Genomic DNA, 26,886 nt, shown 5'->3' on the forward strand with positions numbered 1-26,886 from the left:
CGGTTGGTGTTTTGGCATCACCCAACGCTTTGTAAGCCCTGTACCCTCTTTTGGAAATCCAGGCACGGGGCAGAGCTGCCCAAGCACTGGCTGTGGTTGTGCAGCCGCTGCAGCACGCCGTGAATCCCGCTGGTGACGGCAGCGACACTCCGAACCCCGCGCTGCTCGTTGCGCTGCTCATTGCCTCTGCGGCTGCTGCGCCGCAGCCAGCGGACACCTTGCTGCTCGGCTGCAGCCCGTGGGAGGGCAGCACACGGCCGCCGGTTCTCGGCTGGGGGTTTTCAGGTGGTGAAACTGGGCATTGTTCCGTGGGATGTGAGCAGCACCGGGCGACAGAGCCAAACCTCTGAACCTTCGGAAGCCGTGTGTGAATGTTCCCTCGAATCTTGCCCTGGAGCATTCTCATTTCAGTGACTAACGTGTGAAACCAACCAGGAGTAGAATGAAAAGTTGTTCACTCTGCTTTTCGCTGCAGATGAGAAGTGAACATTGACTCTCACTGCATTTCTGCAGGAGACAGTGAAAATCCTTGGTGCTGGGCAGGACCTGTGTCTCTCTCATCATCCTGCAGCATGGCCAGTACTGATTGTTCTAGAACACCAACTCTTCAGTAATCGTGGGTGTGCTAGAATCATAAGATTAAAAACATATTCACAATTGTATTCATTTTCTGATTTTTAAGTCCCTAGGGCACCCTCAGGTCATTTTTCCAAGCTCTTCCCTACAACATTGCAAAATCTGGCATAAAGTCAAGATAGCTAGTAAGACCCACAGCTGGTAACCCTGGTGAATAAAGACAATCTGTTATCAAGTCGCACTTTTTGTGCCTTGGTGTCACTGGCAACTTGATCTCTTGCAAATTCACTCTCTCTGGAGTCCCTGCCTTCCAGAAGTGTATTTATAGTAAGAACAATGAAGATTTATAGAGTAATGATAGTTGCAGTGCTCCTAGCCTAGGAACTCTATGTTGAACAGAGTGATTGAATGTTTGACTTTTAAAAAGAGAGAAAAAAAAAAAACAGATGAATAATGAAAAACAAATCCTTTCTCTGGTGAAAAGCCAAACCTGTGTTTTAAAAATTAAATGCTTTTTTGGGTTAAGCAGTGAAAAAATGGATTTGATCTTTGCAACAGCTTGGATTTATTATTGGAACCAGTTGGCTGTGCCATAGAGGAGAGGAATTTTCTGGTAATTAGAGCAAGAACCCAGGAGTCAGAAGTGGTAGGTTCTGCCTCTGGCTCGGGCACTAGCACACTGTGTAGCCTTGGGAAACATGCTGCCTCATTGCTACCTTGGCTTTCCCGTCTTCAAAGTGGGGCTGAGGAAATAATTCAACCTCACAAATTACATGTACTAATTAAAGGACATTTCCATGACACCTTGAGGTCTTTACTGCTAGAGGATGGATTTTCACAAGCACATACTTCAAATGCTTTTGAAATTTCCTGCCCTAAACATTTACAAACCTGATGGCCCAGATTCCTAATTCCCCATATGGCATCTGATTGAAAAGGGTCTGATTTCCAGAAGTTTGTCTGCTGATGAAAAAGAACATAGAATCATAGAATCATAGAATCATAGAATCATAGAATCAATTTGCTTGGAAGGAGCTCTCAAGCTCATTGAGTCCAACCATAACCCACCCCTGTCCCTGCCCCGTGTCCTGAGAACCTCATGTCCGTCTGTCCAGCCCTCCAGGGCTGGTGACTCCAGCACTGCCCTGGGCAGCCTGTTCAATGCCCCAAAGCCCTTTGGGGAAGAAATTGTTCCTAAATCCAACCTCAGCCTCCCCTGGTGCAACTTGAGGCCGTTTCCTCTGCTCCTGGCGCTTGTTCCTGGGGAGCAGAGCCCGACCCCCCTGGCTCCAAGCTTCTTTCAGGCAGTTCAGAGATCAGAAGGTCTCCCCTCAGCTCCTGTTCTCCAGCTGAACCCCCAGGTCCCTCAGCCACTCCATCACACTTGTGCTCCAGCCCCTCACCAGCTCCGTTCCCTTCTCTCCACTCGCTCCAGCACCTCAAGGCCTTTCTTGGTGTGAGGGGCACAAGACTTTCCCCAGGATTCAAGGTTTGTCCTCCCCAGGTCCCAGCACAGGGATGGTCACTGCGCTGGTCCCGCTGGCTACACCAGTGCTGGTACCAGCCAGGATGCTGGTGGCGTCTTGGCAGTACTGCATCCCTTCAAGTTACTGGGCAGCCAAGCAAACATTTTGCTTTATAGAAGGCTCCCAGTCAGAAGTGGACAGGCTCTCAAGTCTCCAGTGCAAAACAAATACCTCCAAACTGGGGCAGGCTTAATACAGGGCAGGATTTTGTTTCGCAAGTATTTCTTTTCAGCAGCAGCACACTTCTAGAATGCAGCCATCTTCCCCTTGCTGTGGCTGAGGGTTCCTGTGCCTGCTCTGCTCCCCTCTCCTGCCATACCTGTGGTGGCCCAGCTATGGAATTAGTTCAAAAAGAAAAAAGAATAAAATTCCCCCTTTGTTGGTTTTCTTTCTGTTAGATTATTTTTATTGCAGGTCAGTTCCTTAATCCATATTTCAGCTGCAGAAACAAGTCATGAAGACAGTGAGAAGGTGACAAGGGGTGGAAATGTGGGAGTTGCTTCTAGTGGGATGAATGCTTGTGCAATAAGAGGCTAAGCCCGGACTAAGAGAAGCTCTTTTGTTCTGCTTTGAGTCATGGGGACCTCAAAGTGAGTCTTGGCTGCAGGAGTGAGCAAGACTCATGTGTGTGGTTGGGTGTTTGTGTCCAAGGAGACAGTTTGTGTCTTCAGGGTTTGGTCACAAGGTAGAAAGCTCTGCTGTTTGGTGGGCATAAAAGCTCTGCCATGGTCTACAAACTCACAGACTGGCTCTAGATTTTCAGGAAAAAACAGGTCGTATGGAGATTGGAAAGTGCTGGGTTCACTGCATTTCAGGAACATGACTTTTTAAAGCTAAATCCTGCGTGTTCAAAAATTAGAGTGTTACTTTTCATTCTTTGAAGTGCACCTCTTTGCATAACACAATGACATCTGCTAAGGTAGGAAAGGAACTGGTCATCATCACAGACACAATATTCAATGTATCTGACTAACGGTCCAACAGGTGACAAGTTTTTGGTGGTTACTGGTGAATGCATAAAGGTGTTGTCATAAAATCCCTGGGGTACAAACATTCAGGTACAGGGAAGAGAAGTCCTAGTTTTCAGTTGTGCTAAGCCCTTCCTGAGAACTAATGATTTAATCTTCTCCTGCTTTCTGCTGGAGCTGCTGGTGCTTGGTGCCTGCCAGAAGAGATCCATAGCTGTTCTGCTGTCTTTGGGAAAGGTGTGTTTTGTCTAGCAAAGCAAGGGAAGGAGCGTTGGGAAACACCAGCGCAGCTGGGCAGCATGCAGGATGAGAAGACTGTCCTCCACAATGCGCTGATATTCACAGCAAGTTAAACCGGGCTTATGGGGTAAGCAGATTGTGAGCTGGTTCTTACTTGGAAAGACTTGTTCTCAGGAAAAAGGACAGAGAGGAGTAAGAGTTCAGCTTTGTTTATCCCAGATTTATTCTGGAGTGTAATACGCGTTGTAAACAACTTTCTTCATAGAAAAGTATGTGTGTGAAGCCTGTTCTGACTTATTTTCTCTGTTGTTCAGATTTAGCCCAAAGTGGTATGAGTTCCTAGTTTTCCTGAAATGTTAATGCTTTTTAAAATAAGCCAAACATGCAATTTCACCTACCGTAGGCTTTGTGTTTGTCATGCAGAACAACAGCTGCGGCAGAACATGAGCTCTGTGCGGCCACCCTGAATACAAGAGAGTGCAAACCCATCACCCCGAACAATGGGAACAAACCTGGGGCTTTTCTCCTGGTCCAGACCCACCAATTCCCTTTGTTGGGTGCCTGGGCTGTGTGTTTGCTTTACTCATCCTTCCTCTCTGTTGCGTGGGGTGGCCTGTTGCTGGCGAGGACGGGGGGATCGGAGACATTCTTTTCTTATGACCAGGCTGAATCTCTCTTTTTGTTGATCTCATAATGCCTTGGAGAGTGACTGCAGCTCCCTCCTGGGACCCGACACAACCCATAACAAGGCTTCCTTTCTCCTGATGTCTCTGCTGACCTTCATTTCACTCTTAGCTGCTGTGTCAACTTGACAACCCCGAAGCGTGCCCTGACCTTGCAACATCGCTGCAGAAGTCGCTAGGAGCGACTGGGAGGTCTGTTGGTGAGGAACTGGCAGCGCCAAAGCCTGCAGGGTGTGAGTGTTCCTCAGAGGACATGTTTTGTATCCATCTGTTGGTTACTGTGCCCGGGTTAGCTGTTCGCATCAGCGAAGGTCCCACCCATTGTGATAAAGCTTAGAGCTGCAAAATACTCCTAGAATATATCTAAATGCAGCCAACCTTCTCATGTTGAGTGCTAGACAAAGCATTGCTCCCTAATTACGTATTACAGCATAGGTACTGCACCGGTTTGTTCAAGGAGTTGATGTTTGGAATTGATTTTCAGCACCTCAAGATATCCCAGCATCTCCAAAATAGGCTGTTCTAGCAGCAAATTAACTAAACGTCTGAATTAAAAGGGTTTAGTTGTGAATGAGAATGGATCCGCTTCAAATTGGCAAACAGATGAGAGGGGAGCAGGGCTCTTGAGTTCTCTGAACTGACTCTTTGAGTTTTCTTGATTTGTCAGAGGAAACAAAATTTCACAGAACTATATTTTCTCTTTTGCCATTTAACTGATTTGTTTGTTGATAACTGTAGCAGTAAAGAGCTGAGTGCACCAGAGAGCTTTGGATTGCAGTGAAAACACCCGGGAGAAAGACAGGCAGGGCGATGGTCACTTCTGTGTGAACCGTCTTCTTTAAACAGATTTAGTCTCGTGTGCTCTCAGTGATTCCTGTTTGAGCCTTGTCCTGCGCTGCTCTGCATGAGAGGAGACCTGATAAACAGGGCTGGCAGCCCAGCGCATATATAAGCATCCTGCCTGTAAGTGCCTTTAAGTGATAAGTGTCCACACAATCCTGTGTGATGCCTGTATTGAACATCCAGCTCCTGAGTGCTTCCTACATCTGGGACTTTTCCAACATCATGCAACATCCTTGAATATGGGTCTTTGCCCTTTCTGGTCTAAGCCCAAGAGCTCACGCAGCTCTGAGCACGTCACCCTGGCTCTCTCTGAAAGCAGTATTTGGGAGCTTGGGGACACAACTGGACAGCAGGAGCTCAATCTTTCCTGTTTTGTTGGCTGAATAGAAAGGAAATGTTTATCCTTGCATGGCTGGCTAGATGCGCCGGTGGAAGGGATGGTCACGTTCCTCTAATGCCTCAAGGGTGGGTGGTTGCTGCCAGAAGCAGGGTGCTGGTTGATCAGGCAAACCGTCTTACTCATGACAGCAGCCTCTGTGCTCCCCAGCCCGACTGAGGGTGAGATCTTCTGTCTGATCTGCAGCGTTGCTGCAGAGCTGGGACTCATAGAGCAGCCTGTGTGGGATGGAAGGTCCCCTGCTCTCCGGCTCGAAAGAGCGCGTGGGGGTGTGCATGTGTGTGCAGCGGGGGGAACGCTTCTGGCAAGCCATGAACTTGTCCAAATAAACAAAAGGCAAAAAACAGCCCGTCCTCAGCCCCTTGAGAAACCCCAGAGCAGATGTTGCCAGTGACTGCAGGTCCTTTTTGGGAATCCCAAGGATAATCACTGACAGCAGGGGGACACATGGCAGCATGCGGCCGCTCAGAGAGGGGCCTCTTTGTTCACTGGGGTCACAGTAACATCTGTCTTAGTGCTGGAGAAAAGGCAGCGGCCGGTTGAAGCTCGGAGCGAGCGAGCAGAGCTGCCGCCTGCACCGCGTGGGCTCCGGTGAGCTGCGGCTGTCCCGCGTGCCCAGTCCTCCGCGCGCATCGAGGGCAGGGCTGGAGAGCTGCCCCTCTGGGGGTTGTGGCCGGGCTTGTAAACTTTGCAAGGTGCCTTGTGGCTGGAGGACTCTGTGTCCGGAACAGGGAAATGTTCAATATCAGTATAATTGTTTGCATGTGATTCGCAAGGTGAGGAGGGGCTGGGGGGTTCAGCTGGAAGGTCAGCTTGTTATGAAACAGATTTTTTTTTTGCCACCAGTGAAAATGAGAACTGAAGCAAAGAGAGAAAGAGGCTGGCTGGGGGTGGTCAGAAGTGACGCTGGAGCAGGCTGGGCCTTTTAATCCTTTTCCCTCTTTTTGCTGCATTATGAGTTTACACTTTCAGATTTTTCTCCTTATCACAAACAGCCAGTTAATTGTCCCATGGTAAAAATGAAAATGCTAAGCAAAGCCTAAATCTGTCAAAACCTTGGATATAGTTCTAAGTGGCACTAAGCAAACCAACCTCATCATTCCTGTTACACCTGAACGCTACATAGCAGCCTGGGAAGTGATAAGATTTTAAAGTCATGCTCAGAAATCCTGTTTTATGCATTAGGGGCATCCTAGGGACACAGCAAAGCATACGTCATATAGCACAAGACTGGAAAATACTCTGGGTCACCAGCTGCTGGTGCAAGTGTAGGGATGTGGGTCAGATCTTGTCTTCACAGCTTCTGCTGAGTAGTTGTTTATCCCTCATCTGCAAAAATGAGGATATTTACCTACTTTTGAGATTCTCGACCGCGGCCGTTTCATGTTCCTGGGAAAAGCCGGGCAGCTCCCTTAGTCCGGACAGTGCTGGTCACTGAAGTCCGTCATTCGGAGATGAGCTGTCAGTGCAGGGAACAGGCACCTGGAGGAGTGGAATGTCAAATAGCTGCTGCTTTTCTGTGGAGAAAGAAAATATGTGCTCACAGGCACTGGTAAAGCTTCTTAAGAAACCCTGTGATACTGTAAAACTTGCCGGAAGATCTCCAAATAGATACTTACCAGTTTACTTGAGATTAGTTCTCCTTTGGGCCATACCTCAGTCTCGAAGAAGGCAAATGACTCATTCTGCAGAAAATTTTTTTCTCTGTCTTGTCACAAAAGTTTTTATTGATGAGCTCAGAGTGACTTTAGTGGTGCGAATAGACTCCTGCAGCACTTAAACACTCAGAAAGCCTCCCCTGTGCCTTCTTGTAAACTCTTAGTAATAAGAGTGCATTAGCAAACAGTTTGTTCTAGCTCTCCTGCTGCACAAACTCATGGTAGAGGAAGGGGAACTAGTTCCCTCTTAACTTGCTTTGCCCAGGTAACACCGCAGATCCATTAATTCAAGAAGTTAGTCTTTCTTTAACCTAACCAAAAGCAGGATTGGCCTACAAAATCTAGAATACACTTTTTCCATTGTTTCCTCGCTGTCTTGGTAATCCCAGAGACTAGTTAGAAACTTTTGTAGTGTGTTATTTGGGAGGACAGACATCCCTCCAGTATAAACTGTGTTTTGAAATATCTTGGCTCTCTTTAGCCCAGAAAGGTTATAAATACTGTTCCCAGGACAAACATTCTCCACGTCTGCGAGCTAATGAGCCGAACAGCTGCTCGGCGCTATCCACCCCTGACACCAGTGAACACTAAGCCATGTGAAAAGGATTTTAACGTGCCCAGGCACTCTGATCTAAGAGGTTGTACAAGTGTCTAAAATGCAGTTTTCTTGCCATATCCATTTTGCGCCTTCGAAGGAAAAAGTGCTTTACTGACCGTCTTTGACACCTGTAAATGTCAGAACAAGATGGGCACAGACTGTCATCTCTGACACTGGTGCAAATCCAGCTGTTTTCAGTAAAATGCCTAATGTTTACGGAAGGAAGAGAGCACGAAGTGTCACAAACATCTCTCCTAGGGAAATATGCACTTTTTGTAAGGACCCGTTGGAAATGCGCCATGTGCAGACGGTATTCACTGATATCCTCTGGCTGTCTGAGCAGCTTGAAGTCCAAAGCACGAGCAAATCCACTTTAACTGGCCGACTAAAATGGATTTACAGCTGCTTTGTGCTACCAGAACCTTGAAAGGTGTCCTGGCTCGTGCTGACACATCTGAACTCAAGTAGAAAAGAATTTGTAAACAGGATCTGGGAACCATTAAAAGAATCAAATAACCTTGCCCATAAATTTGTGTCAACACAACACCAATGTCCACCGTTCACTTCAGATGTGGCACAAGGAGGAGACATAAGTGTATGTCAAACCTAAATTAATCAGAACAAGTGTGCAAGGGATCCTGCTCTGGGGCTGTGGGAATGGCCTTTTTGCCTGATGTCTGACCCATGTTGACTTAAACCCAAATGACTTTTAGTTCAGGCCATGTCAAGGCAAAGTTGCGAACAGGACCTTTTCGTTCATGTTCCCAGTAAGCGTGTATCTTCTTACAAAAGAAAAAAACCCATATAAACTAGGTCAGTTGAGCACAGTAAATTGGTTCGTCTTTCTTGTTTTGGGCTTCAAAAAAGTGTCCCAGCTGCTTAAGTGAAAATTGCTGCGACTTAGAGAAATGTGTCCCAAGGCTCCTCTTTTGTTTGTCCGTTTGTCATTAATTATTGTAAAAGCTTCTCTAAGAAATGCAGTTGGTCAATTTGCTTTGAGTTGCTCGGGGCTGGGTGCTGATCTTAGTTTCTCTGCTTGCATCTGTCGCTAGTCGGCTGAATTAAGTGGAGTGACTCAGGATTTATAGTTGTGTAAATGAGAGCAGATGCAATCATTTGAAGCCCACTTCATTCTTTAGCATCTGGAGAAAATTATATATTTATCAAAAATAATACAAAACAACCAAACATCTAGTGACAACTGTTCTTTGACATCCCAGTCATGACTTCCTTTCTAACAGGGAGACAGGGCAAGTGTGGGAAGAGAACAAAAGCAGTGGGGGGGGGGCAAAGGAATTAAGAAATCTGGCCCTCATATGCTCATAGAGATGGGCAGGATCTGCTTCTCATGCTGGGTTTTCCCTGCTCCTGGCCCCTTAGGTTCAGTGGAATTACTCCTGATTTACACCCATTTGAGTGGAACAGGATCACTCCCGGTTTTTCTTCAGCAAAACAAACATTTGTTACTTGGAAAGAAAAACAGAGGAATCTTCAAATGTGACCCACAGCTGAGCGGAAATTCTCAGTAATGCAAAAATTTGGGTTTCTTTAGTTTGTAAACAAAGAAGGAGCATGTTGATTAATGCCACAGGGGACTGTGGAGGGACAGATCCTGCGGCCACAGAGCCGGTGACTCATCCTGCTGCTGTCACGGCAGTGCCAGGTATTTGCCATGGGAATGTGGGGGAGCAGGATGCTGTGCCGAGGAAGGGGCTGAGCTTTGGGGTGCTGACAGTGGCTCCTCTGCTGGCTCTGAGCCCTCTGGGCGGCCAAAACCTTCACCAAACAGCCCAACTGCCGGAAGAAATGGAGAGGCAGCGCTCGGCCGAGGGCAGTTGGGCTCTAAAGGTGCAGCTGAGGAGAGAGCCTGATAGAGAAGAAACACGGGCACTGATGATTGCTGGCTGTTCTGCCATGGCTCTTCCGATGCCCTCCAAAATCCAGAGGTTCATGCTGCCCATCACGCTCTTACCTGGGGCAGAACAACCCTGGATACTCCAGAATTAGGAGCTTCTTGAAAGCTGCACGTGGAATTGTCTGCCCAGGAGCCCCAGGGCAGATCTTTCTCTCTTGGGAAAAAGAAAGGACCTGGTTCTGATCTTGTAGGAGAGATCTGACTAATGCAGAGGCTGCGGTGACAGTGGCACTGAAGAGACTGGGACAGACCTGTTGTTGTTCCCTTGTAGCTTCACCTTGCCATGAATTGATGGCAGATGTTGCTGACTGTGCAAAAAAGGTAAAACTGAAGGGTCTGCTCTCCCTCCCTCCTTTTGAGTGAGATGCAAAGAGCTGTAGAGCTGTCCAATTAAAACAGCTCTAGGACAAAAATAGGATGGATGAGTGCTACTTTAAAAACAAAACAATTAAGCAAATCCTATCCCTTCCCCTCCCTGGAGGCTCCTATGGAAGAGCCAGGAATCTCTGCTGAGTTGGGTATTTCTGGCATTCGAAACTCAAGTGAGCACTGACCTCCCAGTGCTGGCTGTGCAGGAGAGGCTGTACCGCGGCAGCGGATGAGGTGGAGCGTGCAGGTACGGACACGTCTCCCCTGAAGGCTGGTGATGCTGTAGCCTGTGGAACAGCAGAGATGGGATTCTGAGTGTGGGAAAGAGCCGAGCAGTCCCTGGCACACGCTGCACCAGCAGCCGCCGAGCCCCGCGGGGGTCTGTGCAGGAAACGCCGTTTCAGGCCTTGCAACTGAGAAAGGAGAATGTATATTTGGTCTTGAGGTCGCAGATCTGAGTCCAGGTCACTGAAGCCTGGTGTGAACACGGCTCCATGGACTGAGATTGTTGGAACCCCTCTCCAGAAAGCCGAGCTCTCTGCCTGCTGTTTGTGTGGCTTTGCTCTCAGCAGGGCTCCTCACGTCTGCTTGTGGAGCCCGGCTGCTGCTGGTGAAAAGGCTCACGGCCAGGAGATGCGCTGGCAGAAGGTTTCCATAGTCTTTTTGGAATGTGACAGCCCTGCCGACCAAACACTGATTTGAATGTTCTGTACCTCACAACACTTTGTTTGAGCTGGGGGATGACAATCCATAAAGTCAGGCTCAAAATGACCAGAGAAGGAGCAACTGCCAGCGCTGTGTGAGTAACCTCAGAAGTTCAGCGGTCAGTGAACGCACCCCTGCGCCCCTCTGCCAGCTGAAACCATCCTCTGATGGAACCAGGGGCTGGCATAAGCACCGTGCAGTTGCCACAGGAATGCTAGGGGTAGAGTTCTGGCTTTAGTTATATCAGTACAGTGTCAAATTAACCTCATGCTTCTGTTCCTGAGGCCCCTTTGTTGCAGGCAATTTTTCTGCCACAAGATTCTTTCTTTCAACTCTAGTTTTAGTCCATGTGAAGAATGAAGAAGGGTCTTAGATCCTTGTCATGAGGCTGGTACGTGGGATTCCCGTCTGACCCAGCACAACCTGGCTTCTTCAGCTGCGATCCCCTTGAAATCCACCTAAAGCCTAAAATATCATCACAAGCTCTTTCCCATGTACGTTCTGGTAAAGTGAGCAGCCCCAGCGCGACCTTGGGAATCTGTCTCTTTCCTTTTGTTTCTCCAAATTCTTTTTACAGGATAGCAGCACAGACTATGCTGACATATTATTTTGAGAAGAATTTGAGAAGCTGGAAGTAATTTTGTTTGTTTCCTTGGTTCTAGGAACCTCCTTGTCTGGGGCAGGATGAGCAGGCTTGCAGGAGTTCAAGCAGCTTCCCGGCCCGCGCTGTTTCCTCCGAAGGCCGATGAGGTAGCAGAGGAGCTCCGCTGCGCCGTGGAGAGCGCGGGCTTCGCTGCTCCGGCGGAAAGGCGACGACGCTGGTGAGTCTGCGCGGCTGGTCGGTTGTTTCCTCACTCAGAGCACCGGGAACACACAGAGTTCTAACAGTTAACACCAGGGTCCAGAACATCGCCGGTGGTTTTTGAAGGTGTTGAGTGCCAAGTGCCCAAGAGATGCCCTGGCAGGAAGAGACTCTTTTCCTGGCCTCCTTGGAACATAGCCAGGCTCCGTAGTTTTCATTTTACACATCCTCTTTTTCTGGGGGTCAGAACACCTTGGGCTCAAAATTGTAATAATTCTAGAATCTCCAATAACTGTTTTTTAACAAAACATCTTGACCTCACAGATTTGCCTATCTCTACCAGGCAGGTCATAAACTTCCAGTCTAATGCTCAAGGGAGAACACTGTGAAATGACTGCAAAAAAAGGCATTAGAGTAAAGATGATTTGGGGCTGCTTGCCTGGCAAAGAAATTGAACAGCTATATCTTTTCTTTCACCCGATCGATGGCTGTGTTGCAGGGATCAGGTTGGGAAAACAAACAAACAAACCAACCAAAACAAGTGAATATTATTCACCTAAACTCTGCTTTCAAACCCATATCTGTTGCCAGATGACATCACGCTTCTGAGGGTGAAATGGTTTAAACTATAGAGATGAAAATTATCAGTTCAAATAACTTCCTTAAAACAGCAACAACAGCAGCAGACTGAGGCTTTGTAAAGCTTATTTGAAGAAAATCTGTTGCTGTATCTCTGGGGTAACATGGCCCGCGCTGTAAGAGCTGTAGTAGTCTGTTACAGTCGTTGCTTTACCAGCAACAGGGTATTTAAAAGACAGCGTGGCAAAAGCCATACTGAAAATGAAGGCTCTGAACTTTAAGTGGTTTAAGCAGGTTTGTAAGAGTAATGCTGTTGTATCTGTACCTAAAGTGGTATGAAAAAATGCAGCGTTTGTAGGCAGAACTAATAACGTTCCACTACTAGCTAATAAAACTGTCACCTCTAAATTGATCAAGAGGGTTTCTAACATCACATGAGTTTCTGGGGAAGAGAGCCATTCTTATAACAGGACTGTTCATGGAGCTTGAGACTTGTCTTTTCTTAACATTTGCGATGTGAAACTTGGAAAAAATCTATTAGGAAGGAAAGATCAACCCCACAAATGTGTGCCTGTAACAAAACTTAAGAACAAGTAAGTGAAAGTCTCACACTTAACACATTATTTTTCATTGGTGTGTAACTTACAGCAGTGTGTGCGGACCAGACGACCTTCCAACCTAAATTATTCACTGATTCCATGTAATGAGCTGGAACTTTTCCAAAAACCTGAATGGGAAAGGTGTGGGCAGGCTCCTGTTTGAATCCCAGATCTCTAATGAGAGCTACACAGGTCCTGGGGGGCCACCCACCCGTCCAGGTCCTGCCCGCCTGGCGGAGCACAGGGACCTGTTGCTGCCTGTTGAGTCTGTGTGAGAGGTGAGATTAGGGAAGCCCGATTGATTTCAGCAGAGTTGTTTTGATATTGATTTCAGCAGTGCCATTTTGATATCGATTTCAGGAGAGTTATTTTGAGTGAGGGGCTGCGTCCTGGGTTTTTGGGCAGAGATCCCTTGAGCTTTGGTGATGCCAGAGGTCTTTGGAGAGCTGGGATCCAGTGCACGACTCCTGCTTGCACCGCCGAGACGCGGCTGTATAGACAGAGCAGTGCCTGCCTTATGTGTCAGAAAACACTCCTGGCGACTATGGCACAGTGGCTGCTTATCCAGGGAGTGGCAGACCCCAGTGATGGATGCAGTAGCCGATAATTAGAGCTCCCTCACGTTAGTCCCTCCTCTTTCTCAAGCCGTATTACTGAGCACAACATTTTGTGCTTCTTCTGTGCAGGGATCACATCCCATAAAAGACAGAGCATATTCAGATACATCAGAGCACCAGAGGAGTCTGCAGATCAGGCAGCTTCCTTATCTGAGCTGAAGTCCACCTTAAACCTCCCCTCCCTCCCTGCCGTTTTCCTTCAGGATAATTAAGCACGCAGTAAGCTATGAAGTGGAAAAGCCCCGGGAAGCATCCATTTAACAGGTGGGTGCAGTTGGCTCTTTCCTCCCAGGGCCTGTTCCTCCCGCCTTGGCACAAACCCTCCTGACTGTGATGGTGACTCACATCCATACCCAAATTTTGCAGTTATTAAGGGTATCAGAAGATCCCCTGCTATTGCGCTGCCACATGGAGACCTGCGCTGGTCTGCAGGTAACAGGTACTTTTTCACTGTGCCTTGGCAAACGGGGGGCACAGCGTGGTCGCCCGCAGCTTTCTCTGCGGTGCCCTCCAGGTCTGAATTTCCACATGGACCTCAATGCTGAGCCATGGGGATCCTTTTCCTTCAGGAAAGCTACTGGTTGGGGCTGGTGAGTGAACACAGAACGTAACAGGGTGGATTAGACACCCATTATTCTTTGCTTGGGGGAGATTTTAAGCAGGGTTGACATCTTTATCCCTTTGCTTGAGGCAGCTCAGGCAAAAAGAAGAGACACAAGTCAGTGTTAACACGGGTGTTTCCTCCCTTTGATCATTCTGAGTCACTCGACCTTCACGTTCTTCTCTTGCTTCTTGGCAAGTGGCACGTTCAGTAGGTGAACAGTTCAGGTGCTTGCATTAGGGGTGGTTTTGGTTGTCCCAGTACCCTAAGAAAATCTTGACCCAGGGCTGTAGGGAGCTCCCTAATGCTTGTCCCTCATCCTGCTGCTCTTCTGCTCTTTTCTTACTTAAAAGGTGCCTTTGTGGCAGACCTGCTCTGTGCTCCAGGCAGGCACTGGTGCAAGATGCTGGTTTTGTTACCCAGTAAAGGAGCTGGAGCGGATCCGGGTGCTCCGCTCCTATGAGGGCAGGGACACGGCTGGCTGACCGCGGCAGAGCTAAAGTGGCTTGAAGGATGAGCAGGGTTGCAGCTTGGTGCATTTTATTGATGCTGCTGTTCTGGAAAATGAAAACATTCAGGTGGATGATGGTGAGCAGCTCGGTAATGATGTTTTATAATCTAATTATTCTTTATTTGTCTTGTAGGTTGAAAACTTAATCAGCCATCATAATGCTGGTTTAGTGCTGAATATTCCCCACAAAAGTCCTGACAGGTGAGCGAGTGTTATGATCTGGGTTGAACAGTTCATTTGAGGTCATGCAGCAAGCTGAAAGAAATTTTCAAAGAAGAATTTGGCAGATTATGGCTCAAGGTACATTTGCTGCTTCTTGGACAAGGAGCAATGTGTGAATCAAACCATACCTTAAGCAATGTCCTTTTTAAAAGGCACAATATAACACCTTCAAGTGCCCCATGTAGCCTGGAGTTCAGATTCTTGCTGTGTGAGAAAATGAGAGCAGAGGTGTGTAGCACTTTATCCCCATCTTATTTACAAGCAGTGGGAGAATGTCTTGCAAAATGTGAGCAGCTAATTTTAGGCGACAACATATTTTAAGGTGCCAAGCCTTCCAAACAGGGAAGGAATGTATATCCAGCTAGACTGCCTTTAGCTCCCAGCTGCTCTAGGACACTGGATGTTTATGCCACCTCCAGTACATAAAGTCTTTTGTGCAGAGGCATAATCCTTTGTTGTGACATTAGTAGAGGTAGCCAGTATGGAAATGATTGTGAAATCCCTCGTCGTATGGAAGAGGAGGAGAAGGAGGTGCATCCGACGTGGTTCGCATGGCGCTAACGCTCTCCGGCCCCAAATCCCAAGGGACTTTCCAAGTGCTAATTAGTTAAGAGTCAGAGTTATCTGTTGTCAGCAGTGGACAAACAAGTGGCACAGGGAGTGTGGAGCCTGAACTGGTGTTGCACAGGGACCTGAGAGGACCTGAGTAAAATGCAGGGCCTGACTCCCAGCCCAGAACTTCCCTGGGAAAGCCCCTGACTCAAAGACACGGCTCCATCTTTTTAAGGCCACTCGGTGAAGAGCCCAGGGGGTTCCTGTCGGGTGCCCAGGCCAGCAAGGGCGCAGAGTCCCCTCTGCTGCACTCCTCCTCCTCATCCTTCCACGGCAGCATTCCACCTGCTGCTTGGGAATAAACAAAACAACCCTTTCATATTCTAAAGGTCTTTTTGTGCAGGTTGTGCGGAAGCCTGGTTCTATATTTCAGCAGCAAATAGAAAAGATTATGTCCTGATATAAAAAATGTATATATATATTCTGCATCAATCCCAAGGTGCAATTAAAGCAGGGAACTGCTGTCCTTTATCAATAACCTTCACCCCGGAGCTTTTCATTGCCTCATAAAACAAGCAACTCCTCCTTGCAGGAGTTCAGACAGCAGCTTTTATCATCATGAAACTTTCATTTCTTGAAGCTGGCAGCAGCGAGTACCGGGGATGCACAGCTGCTCATGGGGCCGTTTGCACCTACAGCGCTGAGCTTTCCGTCCCTTCCTCCTGTTCAAAGGGAAAACACTGAGCACCACAAAGCTCTGCTTAGTTAAGTCCTCAGTTTCTTGCAGCCAAAAAGGAATGGACGTAGGTGGGGAATGGGGGGTTGTGTCAAGAAAGCTGTCTCAGGCTTCATACTTCTGGAGTTAAAGAGGGGAAACAATAAAAAATAATAATCATGCTGGTACTAGGATTTGATTTACTCACACGGAAAGTGACCAAGCTGCAGCCCCGTAACCGCCGGGGCCACAGGAATCCGCCCGCATTCCCAGGAATTTGGACATTTTGTGTTGCACCCACTTCAGCCCGCTTTCCAGATTGTCACTCAAGCACGGGGCACGCCCCCTTCAGGAGGCTATTTAAAGAGGAGCTGGTGTGCTACTTTCTCCAAAGAGAGAGGAGAAACTCCGAAAGAGTGGGACTGAGTCATTCAGCAGCCTGAATCCCCTCCCTTCCTTTTCCTCGGGATGCTTGGCAACTTGGGGACAGCGACCCGGACCCTGTTCCTCCTCCTCCTCACCCCTGCCTGGGTACGTATCACGCAGCAGCAGCTCCGTTTGCTGGCCGGGCGTTACAGCTCCTTGCTTTGGTGCATGTGGACACTTCAGGCTGAACAACTCTTCCCAGCTGCCACCTGCCCCTCGGCAGGTGCTGAGAGCGGCGCGGCTGCCCGCAGAGCAGCGCGGGGGCACGGCGGAGCAAGTCGCGCTCGGCGCCGCGCCGTGCGTGGCGCCCGTCTCTGCGCGTCCCGCAGCTCGTGGCAGGTACAAACGGATTCTGTTTCACTCCGCTTGCGCGAGCGCGAGAGCAGCCCTGGTTTACAAGGGGGCAGAGGAGAACAGGGAGAGGTGAAGTCTCTGAATTTATGCCACTGCAAAGAATAAATTCTCATATGCCAGTTCCTTAGCATCACCGTCCTTCCCAGCTGCCACTGAATCCACCCAAAACCAAGGGGGAGATGGCCTGACAGCCTCTCCAGAGCAGGATTTGTGCCTGGTTTTGTGTTAATACAAGTGCTTGGCAGAGCAGCTGATTCTGCTTAGGACTTCTGTATGCAAGTGCAGTGCCAGCAACAGCAGGAATATTGCTGCAGTCATTAATGTATCTAAATCGCAGTAAATGCCTTTGGGATTGGTGAAGAAATCACTGCTGTTCCTTGCAGAGTTTATTATGCTGAGAGATGCAATAACCTCCTGGGTGACAAGGTCTGATAGTTCCCGGCAGCACCCAGCCTGTTCCAGCCCCTTCCCGCTAGGCAAGGTGCCCTGTGCACCCCACACTGCTGAGACCTGGGGGTCATTCCCTGATTTGGGATGTTTGTCTGGTTTATTGCACTGATCAAGCTTTGGCAGCATCATATGGGTCATATAAATGACCGGGATGCTTTGTGATTACTCTGAGACGATGTTGTTTCCCCTAATCTTTCCGACTGCCTTGGAAATGGGACTAGTGGCTTTCTTTGAGCTCTGAGAGTGATGTTTAGCGGATCGTGCAAGGAAACAAGAGCTGTCGACCTGAATCTGCCTCCTGTGTTGCTCAGAGCAGAACTAGGATTTCTGGGAGTTGTGTTTAGCTCAGCCAGGCTCAGCCTGGGTAAGTCTCCATGCTCTGTCTGTGTGGTGTGGGTCTTGTCTCATGTAAGAGGCTGTTGTACCTGAGAAGGTGGGAGAGCAGGGATCGTGCATGATAATCCAGTGCTTGGAGGATGTGGATGTCTGTGTTTTGACTGACCTATCTGCTGCCAGGCTTGGAGCATGAAAGAGAACCAGGAACGTGTTTGTGATATTGTTTCTACCTTACAGCATCAACCCCTGGCTCCCAAACAGCGAGCTCAGCTTCAAAGCCCTCCTGTCCCGGCCCTTTGAATGCGGTCATTTAAAAACTCCTCTTTGGCTTAGCCCTCGTAGCCGATTCCCTGGGCTCATGTGGACGTGAGAAGAACTGAGAAGTCCTGATGATGCCACAGAACTGAGTCCCTCCACTCCTTCCTTTCCGAGGGTGTCGAGGAGGACGTTTTATGTGAATATGAAGCGGGAAGAACATCCCCATTTTCTCTTCCCCCCAGGTCTGGTGCTGGCAGTTGGGAGGAAGCTTGTTCTGGCTTGTCAGGGAGCAGATAGGACCTGGGAGCCAGGGGCGGGGAAGGCGTGCGGAGCACAGGCGAGGAAATCCTCCCGTTTGTACTGGTTTAGCTGCGGCTTGGCCGCTCGGGGGCCGTGGGAGCGGCAGGTTCGGGAGCGGTGTTTGGGATCCGTATGAGAGCTGCCAGCAAAGCTGGAGAACCCATACTCTGGGCTTTAGCACTTTCTTTAACCTACAGCCTTGATCTCTAATCCTGTTCCGTTCTGCCGCTCTCGAAGTTCACGGAAACGCGCCGCTAACCCCAACAGGAACGAGGTCAAAGCTGTAGTGAAACTGATGTGAGAACCCTGTTCAGTGAAGGTAAAAGTGTCATTCTGGGGACAGACCCTTCCGCAGAGGAAAAGGAAATTAAACGTTCTCGGAGCTGAATCCCCCTGCACCCAGGCTGGTGGCATCGTATGTGGAAATGCTGGTGTTTGTGGGACGTACGGGTCTGAATGTGAGTCCTTGCCGCTCTTTGGGACAGTGTGGGCAGTTTCCACACTGTATTGAAACAGGTCCTAGAAGCAGCCCCCGAAAATCGTGCAGGATGATCCATGCAAATGCCATATAATCCGTTATTTGGCCTGTTTGAAATTGCTGTGAAAGCGAATTAACTTGTGGAGAACTCCAGGAAGCTGGTTCAACGTTGACGTTCTACCAGCTGTTCCCAGCTCGAGGAGTTCCCCTTGTCAACCGGGTCTCCAGAGCTCACGGCAGGGAGTCCCTGAGCCCAAACCCACTGCAGCTTGTCCTCTCCTCTCTCGGGCCCGTGACACGAGTGGGAGTTGCAAATAGCATGAGCCGACTTTGCTCAGTAATAACACAAGCAAACAGGAGCCCCATGGCACCAGGTGCATGGGGTGACGAAAGGGGCAGGTCTGAGCCGACCGATGGGAAAAACTCAAAACCCCTGCAAATACAGGTGAGTTGGGCTTTTTCAGACGTGCTTGTGCTTGGAGGGGAAAAGGGGGCATGGAAGAGGTGGGGGTGCACAGTCACCCAGCAGCTCGCTGGGACACCAGAGATCTAGGTCCAGATGTTCTCATGCTGAAAAACAGCTGTAATAGAAGGAGGAAGTGGAACTGGTTGTAAACAGAAGGTAAAACCAGGTGGTCTGGCTTCTTTGGGTGAATTATCAAAGGAAATAAATGGTGCCAACAATGATTAACAAAGGCAAGAAAGAAAACTCAGTCATGCTTAATTTTGTCGCAGTCCACGTTACCCTGAAAGAGCTTGTTTAGGTTGGTTTCTCAGCAGGAGAGCTATTTTGAGAGCATTTCTTTATATGGCCTTTGGCTGACACTGCATTGGAAAATCCTTGTTGTTGTTATTTTTTTTTAAGTGCATGAATTGCATCTCAATATAGGTCCTGTGTTATGAACGCTTCGCCTCTTTCATGATCTCATGTACCCCCCACCCACCCACCCGCAGCTGAACACCACGTCCTGCTGGCGGCTACGGCAGTTGCATACCCGAAGAACCGAATTTCTGTATCTCTAGCGCCCTGCCAAGGCAGCGCGGCCGCGGGAGGGGCCCTGCGCCGCGCACCCCCGGCGCGGCCCGACAGCGCCGTCGCGGAGCCGCTGGGCTGCAGGCCGGGACAAGCGTTTCCAAAATGCTTTGCGTTGGAGTCTTTGAGGAGAATTCCGCCGGTTCCTGCGGAGCGGGGTGAGGCTCGGGAGGGCTCGTGAGCAAAGGTCTAATCTGATCTCTGTCATGCATCAAACTGTGCAGATTTTCACCGAAACACAGAGCATTTGGCATCTCCCGACCCCACGTGAGCTCAAGTCAGAGAAGCTGTTTTGAGCAACAGTCAAAACAGCTGGAAAAGTTTGCCTCCTGTTATTAGTGACAAATTCAATATCCGAGGAAGCTGTCTCACAAGCAAGGGCTGAATGGGATGTAACGGGTGCGAACTGAGCTCTAAAAAGATGGGTTTTGGCCTGTGTTCCAGGTGTGCCCCCCCCGGATTAACGGTTGGCCTCGGTGATCCTGAGGGTCTCTTCCAACCAGTGCTCTGGTGTTTTCTCTCCGCGGTTTGTCTCCCTCCAGGCGGAACCGCAGGCCTGCCCGTCGCCGTGCCGCTGCGCCCCCCAGGCTCTGCAGTGCCCCGCCGGCACCAGCCACGTCTTGGATGCCTGCGGCTGCTGCAAGGTGTGTGCCAGGCAGCTGGGCGAGCTCTGCTCCCTGCAGAAACCCTGCGATCATCACAAGGGACTCTACTGCGACTTCTCCAAGATCCACAGAGGCAGTGGGATCTGCTTAGGTGAGAGCTGTGCGTTCTGTTATCACCTGGGTTGTTTTGCGGGCCCTTCTAGATCTCCCAGAAAACGTCATCAGAAGTTCCCGGAGCGCTCGGACCTTGGTCCAGCACCATGTTGTGTGGTCTGTGCCAGCTCCACGAGGCAACAGGTTCACTGATACTGAGACGACCCGCTTCCTCCTGCAGTGAGGATGTTTCCAAAGGCGCCAGTCGGGGTTTGAAACCTTCCCTTGGTCCCGTGATGTTTTTAGATGTCCTCCAGCCCTGTAGTGTTTATGGGTAGACATCCGCAATCTGGGCTTTTGCTGGGAAGTATAGTTGCTTGTGAAGGCTCACCCCAAGCCCCGCTGCCTGGCGCTGGAGGTCGGCATTTGCGCTCGAGCGCTTACGTGTGAGAGGGAAACAGGATTTCTGGCTGCAGCACGTGGGTGGAAAGAGCTGAGCAACTCCTTTGGAAAACAGCATATGTGTAGAACATGAGAATTACTGAGCCAGGCAAATACAAATGCAGACTTGTTTGCTCCGAGTTAATCTTGGTGCCTCTTTTCAGCCAGAAAAGACTTTTTTTTTCATTAGTAGCTATTTTTAAAGCATGCAAAAATTATTTGGGTATATTGTATTTCCTCAATCTTTGCTTGAAAACAAGACTCCTCTGCCCCGTCTCTGCCGGGAGCTGACCGTTTTTTTACTCCAAGCTTTCCAAAAGAGGCAGGAGAGCTGGAGAGCTGAGGGGAAGCCTGGGAGCGCTTGGCTGCCGCACAGGGCGCCTCTGGAAGCGCCGCAGGGCCGCGCTGCCCCACGTGGCTGCTGCGGCGTGGGGTGGAACGGCACTATTTGCGCTGCAGGATCACATACAGTTTGGGTTTTTTTACTCTAAATAATGAATTTTACTTGTAGAAGGTGTTTTCTTCTTTCTTATGAGAAGTTTTTATCAGTTGTTTAATTTTCCTCCCACAGTTAGCATGATCTTTAGAAACCACACGGGCTTCCTCATACATTCTGTAGGCATCGAGACACCTAAGAGCTGAGAAATCAAGTTTAATTAGGTGAACATAGGTGTAATGACATCCAGTGGGTGCCAGCTGTAAACTGCCTGATTACAACTGGAAATGAGGTGTGTGCTCGTGGAGTGAAGGTGCCTAAATCGCTGGAACAATTTACTCGGGAGTGCGGAGGAGTCCCCATCTCGAAGAGTCCACGTGAGCAGTGGACACCGTGTGCGCTGTGCTGCGGGGGTTTGGTATGAGGGTTTGGAGGGGGAGTCCCCGCTCCCCGCCCTGTAGAAAATCAAAGACCACAAATGTCCTTCCTGCCTTTAGGTGAGAAATTAAGATTTTTGTGGCAAAACTCCCAGATGAAAACAGACCAGGGTATCTCCCTAAATTGGACGGAGGATTAGGGACATAATGTCCTCGGGTGATCTTTTTGTGATGTCCACACTGATCTCTTGGAACACGGGGGGTTTGGAGGCAGTGAAGGATGGTGGAGGTGGAATGATGGATCGAAAGAAGGGAAAGAAGGTTTGTGAATTGAGAGGGGTCCCAAAAAGACAGATGTGGGGGAAGCAGAACGGAGCAGAGATGTTCAGGTGTCGTGGGAGCAGCTTCTAGGTTGGGTACCAGCCCAGGGGGAGGGGAACCATCGGACTGAAAATTGCTGTATATTGTTTAATGTTATCACAATATGTAGCACTTCACATATTGCAGAGGAATTAATCCCTTCTGCAGAGACCTTGGCGCATCAGAAAGGTCGAGATGATCCTGTAGTAACTCCGGAGTAGGGGGGCGCAGGGCGGTGGGTGGTGCAGGAGCTGGCAGAGCTGCAGCGGTTCGCCCAAGTTGGGCCGTATTTCCTGCAGAAAAGGGCAAAAGTCTCCATGGCTGGACGTGGTGGTTGGAGGCAGGAGGTGGCTGCCAAATAAAGAGCCCTCTCGCTCCACTGGCACAACCTGTTTTGGGGCTTTAATTGCATCGCGTTGAGGGGAAGGTAAGGTCATTTTTGGGGTAACAAAGGGCATGGCAAAACGATTTGAGTGTTGAAAACATCACAAATGCCCCAGCAGGCTGCTGGGCCCTGGGCGGGGGGGAGAGAGTGACCAGCACGGCCGTTCCGAGGAGAGAGCTCAGGCTGAAAAACAGGGAAAGAGCATTTAAAAATAAACACGAATGGCTGTGCGGAGGGAAAGCGGATGGGCTCCGCTCTGGTGGAAAAAGTGAGGGTTTTGCAGCTGCTAATTAGGAGCACAGGCGGATTTCTATACCCAGGGCGCCGAGCAGAGCTGCGAGTTGGGATCCAGCTCTGGTTAGAAACAAGGCATGAGCGGCCGAGGGGGTCGTGTCCCCTCGGGACCAGGCGGGATGGAAAGCGGCTCCTGCTCCTCCTTCCGTCCAAACGCTGAAACAGAGTTCCACGGGCGAGTGAGACTGGGGAACAGATCAGGTTTCCTGTGAGCCCCTGCACGCAGCCAGGAGTCCTCCGTTGTTGTGACTTCCCAATAGAGCTTTGCACGGGTGTGGTGGGGTTGTTAGTTGTATTTTTTTAGGGGTCGGGATTGCAGAAAGCAGCAGCTGATGGGAACCCAAAAGCAGGATTTCTGTCCTGTGAACAAACCTGAGATTTCAACAGCTCATTTCAGGCTGAAAGAACAACAACAACAACAAAATTCTCAAAACTCTCATGCGTTCTTTAGGATAATCGTTTGGCTGTGTCAAAACGTTCCACTTCCATTCTGTCAACACGTTTCATCTTGATCTTTATAGTATCTAAAACTATTACCCGAGCACAGTGCTTCCCCCTATGGACACTGTCCAACAAGCATTTTTGTTGAACCGTTGTAAGAGAATAAAGGAAATCTTTGATAGCAAATTGCAATGCTTCAGTTGTTTCTCATGAAAATATTCGTGGCATTGATCTGTGCCTGCAAAACTCCCAATCGAATGAGAGTTTTCTGCTGGAAAATTTCCACTGGACAAAACATTTGGCTCGCAGAGACGTAAGAGCTCGTGAGCAGGGCTGGGGATGGCTCCCGCGTGCCGACATCGCTGCGCCGCCCTTCTTCCCCCATTGCAGTTTCATCAGGAAGGAGTGACGGACTGGTAGCGGGGGTGGGGGTGAGGGATCCGCAGTTCAGAACAGAGAGAAACAGAAAAAGTTGTGGCTGGAAGGAGGAAGAGATTCTTGCATCTCAGAGGAGCCAAAAAGCTCACAAACCGGAAGCATTATTTTCTTTTTGTAGGTACCTTTAGACATGTGGGGAACCAGCTGCTCCTCAGAAAACGTTGCCTTTTGGTCTTGCAGGAGTGATGAGGAGCAAAAGCCACAAACCCACGTGTTGTGTCAGGAGTGCATCTCGCACACCAGCGCTGACTGGGCACTCCGAGCTGGAGAAGGACATCTCTGATGGGAACAGGCTACAGAGACAAAGTCCCACTTAGCAGCTCCTCCACAGCGGAGAACAGATTTTTCTAGAGAATGTTGGGAGGTCTGGCGCAGCTGGAGCCAACCTCCCAAAACTGATGTCGGGAATAACCTTGAGTCCAGGGAGCCAAATATGAACTGTGCTCAGCATCTCCTCCTCTTCCTCCTTCCCCAGCTCACGAGGGCGCGACGTGTGACCTGCTGGGCAAGATCTACCACAACGGGGAGAGCTTCCAGCCCACCTGCACGTTGCAGTGCATCTGCATGGACGGGGCCATCGGCTGCATCCCCCTCTGCTCCGACGACCTGCGCCTGCCGTCCCCCGAGTGCCCCAACCCCCGGCGCGTGAAGTTTCGCAATAAGTGCTGTGAAGAGTGGATCTGTGAAGAGGGCAGTGAGGAAAACCGCTTTGAAATGGCCATGGCGGGTGAGTAGCAGACAGAGGTGACAGGGCCAGGACCTCTCTGCTGGGGGACAGGAGTGAATCCAAACTGCTGGTCAAGAACGGTGTCCCCCAGGGCTCAGTATTTGGTCCAGTTCTGTTTAATCTCTTTATCAGTGGTCTGGATGAGGGGATTGAGTGCACCCCCAGTAAGTTTGCAGCCTACACCAAGCTGGGTGGGGGTGTTGATCTGCTGGAGGGTGGGAAGGTTCTATAGAGGGATCTGGATCGACGGGCTGGGCTGAGCCCAGTTGTCTGAGGTTCAAGTGCCGGGTCCTGCACTTGGGTCACAACAACCCCATGAACGCTGCAGGCTCGGGAAAGAACGGCTGGAAAAGGAGCTGGGGGTGTTGGTGACAGGGGCTGAACAGGAGCCAGCGTGTGCCCAGGTGGCCAAGAGGCCACAGCATCCTGGCTGGGACCAGCACTGGGGTGGCCAGCAGGCCCAGGGCAGTGACCGTCCCTGTGCTGGGCACTGGGGAGGCCAAACCGCCAATCCTGGGGCAGTTCTGTGCCCCTCACGCCAAGAAAGAGCTTGAGGTGCTGGAGCGAGTGGAGAGAAGGGAACGGAGCTGGTGAGGGGCTGGAGCACAAGTGTGATGGAGCGGCTGAGGGATCTATGGGTGTCTTCCTTCTGCTCATGGGATGGATCAGACCTTTGCTGCTGTCCCTGGAACATTAAATGGAGTTGGGAGCAGCCTCAGGAGCTGCCACACTCTGTCCTCAGCCCTGAATCTTGCCTTGTGTCTCTTCCACATGGCTCAGTTTTCAGGGAGGATCCTGCACACAAGCCAGAGCTGAACGACCTGCAGGAGAACTGCTTGGTGCAGACCACTGAGTGGAGCGCGTGCTCCCGGAGCTGCGGCATGGGCATCTCTGCCCGAGTGACCAACGACAACCCCCAGTGCCGCCTGGAGAAGGAGACCCGGCTCTGCATGGTCCGGCCCTGTGACTTCCCCATGGAGAAGACCAAGGTATGGAACTTGGGGAGTGACGGAGACAGAGCACAGGCCTGGGGGGAGCTTGTCATGTTCTGGAGCGCAAGTGTGATGGGAGCGGCTGAGGGACCTGGGGGTTCAGCTGGAGAACAGGAGCTGAGGGGAGACCTTCTGATCTCTGAACTGCCTGAAAGGAGCTTGGAGCCAGGGGGGTCGGGCTCTGCTCCCCAGGAACAAGCGCCAGGAGCAGAGGAAACGGCCTCAAGTTGCCCAGGGGAGGTCGAGGTTGGATTTAGGAACAATTTCTTCCCCAAAGGGCTGTGGGGCATTGGAACAGGCTGCCCAGGGCAGTGCTGGAGTCGCCAGCCCTGGAGGGCTGGACAGACGGACATGAGGTTCTCAGGACATGGGGCAGGGACAGGGGTGGGTTATGGTTGGACTCAATGAGCTTGAGAGCTCCTTCCAAGCAAAATGATTCTACGAGTCTATGTCCTTGTTAATCCACCTGCTCTCTCTCTAGAAGGGGAAGAAGTGTGTGCGGACCCCCAAGCCACGACAGAGCCTCCGCTTTGAGTTTTCCGGCTGCACCAGCACCCGTTCCTACCGACCCAAGTTCTGCGGCAGCTGCACAGATGGCCGCTGCTGCACCCCGTATGTCACCAGCACTGTGGAGGTGGAGTTCCGCTGCCCCGAGGGGGACTTCTTCCAGCGGAAGATGATGTTCATCAAGATGTGCTCCTGCCACCACGACTGCCCCCGAGACAATGACATCTTCCTGGCCACGTATCACAGGAGGATGATCGGAGACCATGTCAAGACGGAGAGGCAGTAGCCCTCTCGTGTCAGATCCACAGGCCAAGGTGTCAGGAGGGCTCTGCAGCGCTTTCGCGGCTGTGTTCCCAGACAATGCAGCCTCTTCCCCCTCTGTGAGGGGCTGTGCTCTTCAGAACAGCACCAGTGGTCCCTCTGGCCTCCCGAAAAAGCTGAAGTGTGTGGGGGATCAGCCCCATCTGCCCCAGGCTCCTGACCTTCCCCCGTGGTGCTGCGAAGGTCAGTGAGGGAACCAGAAACAAGCCCAAAGCTCTGGTGAGGCCACCAGCACCGGCACTGTCAGCCCCAGCCTGGCTGGCGCAGCCGGCAGCGACGTGGCTCCGTGTGCCTTGGTACCTCTGAAAACTCACCCATTGTGTTCAGTCTCTGCTGATTTTTAGCAGAAACATCCAGGTAGGAGCCCGATCTCATTCCTATCTCATTCCTTAAACCTTCCTGGCCTTTCACCGCTGGAAATCACAGTGAATTCCCGCTCCTGCCCGAGCAGGGGCCGCGCCGCAGCCCCGAGGCCTTGCCCCAGCACGTCTCCCAGCCCCCGGCAGAGCGCGGTGCCGGAGGGCGATCCCGGCGTCGCAGCCGCTGCCCCGCGGCCCCTCACGCCCTGCAGCGCTGCCTCGGGCCGGGCTCTCCCCTCGGCCCCTCTTTTCTTGCTCTCTCAGCCTGCGGAAGCTCGTGAGCCTTCAGCCTCCTTTTACCTGTAATCAGTTTGAACTGTAAATAATTTATCTGATGTTTTTCTTTTTTTTTTTTTAAGGCTTCCCATGGTTTTTATGTCCTTTAGCATGACCTTGCTCAGGGCTTCTCCTCCCCTTGCCCTCTGGGTCTGCTCTGGACTGTTCTCCTGCTGTTTACACAGCTCCTGTGTATAAAACTACACTGAGGTTGCACTTTACTCAACGCTAATAAATCTCTCTTTATTTTTTATATCCCTGGCAGCCATCCCTCTGTGCAAGGCTTCTGCCTGACATCCCCGCTGGCCTTTCCCCGGTGTCAGTGCTGGGACCCTCCACACAGCTGATGGCTGCGTGTGGATGGGAAGGGGGTCCTGGGGGGGCCTGTTCCCCCTCCCAAACAGCAGCACGGCTGCAGCTCTGCCTGCTTAAGGCCCCAGAAGTCCTTAATACCCGGTTAAAAATAGCCCCAGGAGCAGATGTGAGCAGAATCGGCGATAATGGGGCCAGAACACGAGGGGCT

General features: G+C 50.5%; 2 protein-coding genes across 4 annotated transcripts in view; one reads left to right on the forward strand and one right to left on the reverse strand.

Moving 5' to 3' along the window:
* Nucleotides 1-1,767: 1,767 nt before the first annotated feature.
* The window catches only part of MECR (mitochondrial trans-2-enoyl-CoA reductase), a 182,136-nt gene continuing 157,017 nt past the window's right edge, over nucleotides 1,768-26,886 (reverse strand). For all 3 annotated transcript variants that reach the window (XM_065041327.1, XM_065041330.1, XM_065041326.1), the window contains one exon: nucleotides 1,768-2,014. In XM_065041327.1, the coding sequence (XP_064897399.1) occupies nucleotides 1,783-2,014 (232 nt within the window). In that variant the 3' untranslated portion in view covers nucleotides 1,768-1,782. The remainder of the gene's footprint in view (nucleotides 2,015-26,886) is intronic.
* LOC102097234 (CCN family member 2) lies at nucleotides 14,455-26,616 on the forward strand. The gene is made up of 5 exons (XM_005509677.3): nucleotides 14,455-16,207; nucleotides 19,854-20,067; nucleotides 23,657-23,908; nucleotides 24,689-24,897; nucleotides 25,382-26,616. Exons 1-5 carry the CDS (start codon nucleotides 16,145-16,147, stop codon nucleotides 25,691-25,693), a joined length of 1,050 nt encoding a protein of 349 aa, XP_005509734.2. The 5' UTR covers nucleotides 14,455-16,144; the 3' UTR covers nucleotides 25,694-26,616.

The sequence above is a fragment of the Columba livia genome, chromosome 26 (assembly GCF_036013475.1).
Source record: "Columba livia isolate bColLiv1 breed racing homer chromosome 26, bColLiv1.pat.W.v2, whole genome shotgun sequence".
NCBI lineage: Eukaryota > Metazoa > Chordata > Aves > Columbiformes > Columbidae > Columba > Columba livia.